The 4,735-nt window shown below is 37.4% G+C and overlaps 1 protein-coding gene across 1 annotated transcript in view; it reads left to right on the top strand.

Moving 5' to 3' along the window:
- The first annotated feature begins 1,622 nt into the window (after nucleotides 1–1,622).
- The window catches only part of CLIC3 (chloride intracellular channel 3), a 79,292-nt gene continuing 76,179 nt past the window's right edge, over nucleotides 1,623–4,735 (top strand). Inside the window, exon 1 of the mRNA XM_053696083.1 lies at nucleotides 1,623–1,795. Within this exon, the coding sequence (XP_053552058.1) occupies nucleotides 1,760–1,795 (36 nt within the window). The 5' untranslated portion in view covers nucleotides 1,623–1,759. The remainder of the gene's footprint in view (nucleotides 1,796–4,735) is intronic.

Raw genomic sequence — 4,735 nt, 5'->3', positions numbered from 1 at the left:
GATAGAGCATGACATTTTAAGCATCTTTCTAATTTACTCCTTTTATCAATTTTTCTTCATTCTCTTGGTATCTTTATTTGAAATGCAAGAATGTAAGTTTAGATGCCAGTCCATTTTTGTTGAACAACCTGGGTTGTCCTTGCTGATTGGTGGATAAATTCATTCACCAATAAAAAATAGTTGCTGTCCAGAGTACTGAACCCAAAACAAGCTTAGATGCCTTCTTTTTCAAATAAAGATAGCAAGAGAATGAGGAAAAATTGATAATAGGAGTAAGTTAGAAAGTTGCTTAAAATTGCATGCTCTATCTGAATTACAAAAGAAAAATTTTGGGTACAGTGTCCCTTTAAGCGTTCATTATTCAGATAGGGCTTGCAATTTTAAACAACTTTCCAATTTGCTTTTATCATCCAATTTGCTTTGTTCTCTTTGCATTTAAAAAAAAGCAAAACCTAGGTAGGTTGATGTACTAGTTCATGTGTGTCGTATAGATAACATCGTGCTGACTCCCGTGCAGTTATTTATGAGTCAGCACTGATTTGCTGAAAAGAACTCAGATTACGGGGGCAGTCTGCAGAGGCTTAGATACAAGTTAATCACAGAGGTAAAAAGTAAACTCATATAACCGTTATGGTTATGCAAAACAGGGGAATCGGTAATAAAAGGATTAGCTATCTTTTTAAACAATAACAATTTTCAAGTAGACTGTCCCTTTAAAAAGGCCTGTTGCTGTTATTGGCATCGTTTCAAGCCAGCATTAGGCTCTTAGTCATGTACATGACTAAGAGCCTAATGCTGGCTTGAAACGTTGTATTATCAATGGGACCCAAGACAAAAGAATAAAGGTCTTTTAAAGAAATTGGTGGCTGGAGTTCTTTGAAATTTATGGACTTTGGTGAGACTTGGCAAGTCTGTTGCTCCGTGCCCCACTGAAAGAAAATTTGGTGTGCTGTTTCCACTATTTTGATTCTGCTGTTATTGGCATCCACTGCTCTTCCATCTTGTTTTTCAGGTTTGAGCATGCACAAATGGATGACCAATAGTGTTACCATTTATCATCTCTATACCTTTTGGCTGCTGAATTTATATATATATATATATATATATATATATATATATATATATATATATATATATATATATATATATATATATATATCGAAATATATCTAGGCAATCTAGGCTTGCATCATGCAGTGTATGTGGGCCAATCAGAGCTATATAAAGTATGCAGCTGCCTATAGGTGCTATCGATCAGATGCCCACGTGCTGGGCTGTTTTAAGCGAAGAAGCTGTTTCAAATTCTCTTTTTTCTTACATTTCGTGAGCTGCAAAAAATGGCTGTCAATTATAGCTAGTTGGTGGCTGCACTTGGGATTTTACACTTAATCAGAGATAAATTAGTGGAAATAAGGAGAACATATTTGTGGTAGGTAAAGTAACTTCTGCCTATGGGCATCAGAGATGTAAGTCCTTCCCTGGGGGTCAGGGCATTTATAACTTGAAGGAACAGGGCAGCAGCAGGTTCGTATGTACTCAGAGGATCTGCGAGTGACAAGTTTGATAAAAAGGAATGTGGTTGGTTCAGCCCTACAAGGGAGTGTCAACCTGTGTGAGTCTCATTGTAGCAGAAGAGTTGTACTGGCAAACACATCTTTTTATAGCAGCACAGGCACATCAGCTCTGGAGATTACCCACTGTCTGCATCAAGAAGCCATCTGCGGGTCAGTGACACCAGAACAGAGTCACCAGTGGAGATATGGCAGAAGGCACTAAAATACAGCTCTTTGTGAAGGTAAGAACGGTCTCCCTCCTTGCTCCATCATCAAATGTGTATATGGCTGTTAAATATTTTGTTTTATGCAAATGGTGCTTGTATTGTGGTTTACGTTTTTGCAATGTGTTAATTCAAAATGAAACTTTCATGAGTCAGATAAAGCATGCAATTTTAAACAACGTTCTACTTATTCCCTCTATTACCAAATTTACTTTGTACTCTTGGTATCCTTTGTTGAAAATCACACCTAGGTAAGCTCAGAAGTAATACACTAGTGAGAGCTAGCTGATGATTGGTGGTTGCACATATATACCCCCTGTTACTGGCTCACCCCATGTGTTCAGCAAGTGCATCACTGCTCCTTCAACAAAGGATACCAAGAAAATGAAGCAAATTTCATAAAATAAGTATAATGAAAAGTTGTTTAAAGATGTACACTCCATCTGAATCACAGAAGTCAAATTTTGTGTTTTATGTCCCTTTAAAGAAACGTTTAATGGTTTATGTCATGTATATTTATAGTCACTCACAATTAGCCTAATTTTTTTATTGTAATGGCAACACCTTTTTAAAGAAAATAATCATTACTAATTAAAACTTAATTAAGTGCTTCCCACATTTATTAAATAATTTCCCATATTGGTCTTATGCACTCATGTGTTTAAGAGATACAAATATCAGTGTTCTCCCCAAGACCTAAAAAAGTGGGTGCACTCCCCAGCTGATTTTATTGACCACCTGGCTAAAATGAGTTAATATTAAAAATGTTACATTTTTATTAAACAAATTTTCATTAAATACATTTGTTAAATTATGCAATTAATTTGTGCTTTGGCTAAAAGAAAATGATATGATATTAGAAAATATTACACTGCCCCCACCCGGTTACTTCTTAATGCCACCTGGTTACTTAATGCCTCTCGGTTACTTCATAATGCCACTTGGTTACTTAATTCCACCCGGTTACTTAATGCCACCCGGCTACATCATAATGCTACCCGGTTACTTCATAATGCCACCCGGCTACTTCATAATGCCACCCGATACTTCATAATGACACCAGGATACTTCATAATGCCACCCGGCTATATCATAATGCCACCCGGCTACTTCATAATGCCACCTGGCTACTTCATAATGACACCAGGATACTTCATAATGACATCCGGCTACATCATAATGCCACCCGGCTACATCATAATGCCACCCGGCTACTTCATAATGACACCAGGATACTTCATAATGCCACCCCGGTACTTCATAATGCCATCCGCTTACTTCATAATGCCACTGGCTACTTCATAATGCCACCCGGTTACTTAATGCCTCTCGGTTACTTCATAATGCCACCCAGTTACTTCATAATGACACCAGGATACTTCATAATGCCACCCCAGTACTTCATAATGCCACCCGGCTATATCATAATACCACCCCGGTACTTCATAATGCCACCCGGCTATATCATAATGCCACCCGGCTATATCATAATGCCACCCCAGTACTTCATAATGCCACCCCAGTACTTCATAATGCCACCCGGCTATATCATAATGCCACCTGACTGGCAAACTTGTCTGTGGAGAACACTAAATATATTATACAACTTTTGGAGTCAAATCACTGGGAATTCATAACAAATATTTTTAAAATGTTTCTTGAGATAAATAAAAGTAATCAATTGAATTATAAGTAATGTCAGACATTAGACTTAGAAAAGTGTAGTTAGGGTGGTGAACGCTTCATTGTCTATAAAGGATATAAAACTGGTTAGATTTGTCTGTAACTGTGCAGTTCAGCTTTTATTGGGCAATAAAGTTGCACGAGTCTGAAGTATTGTAACCACAAGGACTGAGCCTGGGTCACTTAACTCCTTAATGCCTGTGCCATATATATGGTTGCGAGATGTCCTCCATAAAAATACTGGTCAATCTGTAAGTGGCCGGATGCAATGATCTGTTAGTCACTCAATGCTGCCCACCAAAGCATTACCTTAGACCCCACTCTTAATCCTACCTTGTATATTTTTCACATCAAAGCAGTCATTTTACCCCTTGGCTGCCAGTAACACAAAAATCCATAATTTTACCCCTTGGTTGCCAGAAGCACACAAACACTAGAGATATGACCTATTGGTTGCCTCCCCTGTAGCTAAATTCGTCCAAGACATTCATGCACAGGTGACATTGCTGCATCGTTGCTGGATTATTTTATCAGTCATGATACTACCATCAGGGCAAAAGTTCTGTTATGCTGGCAGGATATTTTAGGGGACATTTCTATAGACTGCCTGTGTTTGCTGCCATCACAGCAAATTATAAGCAAGCGTACAGTATAACCTTTCTGGGTCACACAAGCGTAATGTCCTAGTGTCTATCCCCAGAGTTTGTTTGCTTTACTGCCAAGACTGTGAATGAATTTACATCATAAGGTTTCTCAGCCAAACCATAAAAATACACCTTGTTTAAACGCTCCATGAACTAATCAGATTTTTGCTTTCAGCTAGATTAGATATACACTGTATAATCATCATGTCATTATCTTTTGTAAGCGTTACATTATTAAATAGCCTGGCGGAGTCAGTTTGGTAACTGCAAAACAAATCACAACCAGTTCTAGTAAACCTGTAAAAACAGAACTTTTCATAAGGATGTAATTATACAGTGAGATATAAAATATTTGTCATGTACAGGTAGCCCTCAGTTTACGCCAGGGTTAGGTTCCAGAAGGAATGGTTGTAAATTGAAACCGTTGCAAATTGAAACCCAGTTTATAATGTAAGTCAATGGGAAGTGAGAGAGTTAGGTTCCAGGCCCCTCTCAAAATTGTTCAAAGTAACACCTAATACATTATTTTTAATGCTTTGAAATGAAGACTTAAAATGCTAAAGAGCATTATAAACCTAATAAAATAATCACATAACACAGAATATATAATTAAACTAAGTTACATAAACAA

Source organism: Bombina bombina, chromosome 12 (assembly GCF_027579735.1).
Source record: "Bombina bombina isolate aBomBom1 chromosome 12, aBomBom1.pri, whole genome shotgun sequence".
In the NCBI taxonomy this organism is placed as follows: Eukaryota; Metazoa; Chordata; class Amphibia; order Anura; family Bombinatoridae; genus Bombina; species Bombina bombina.
This window is presented reverse-complemented; position numbering and strand designations above follow the sequence as displayed.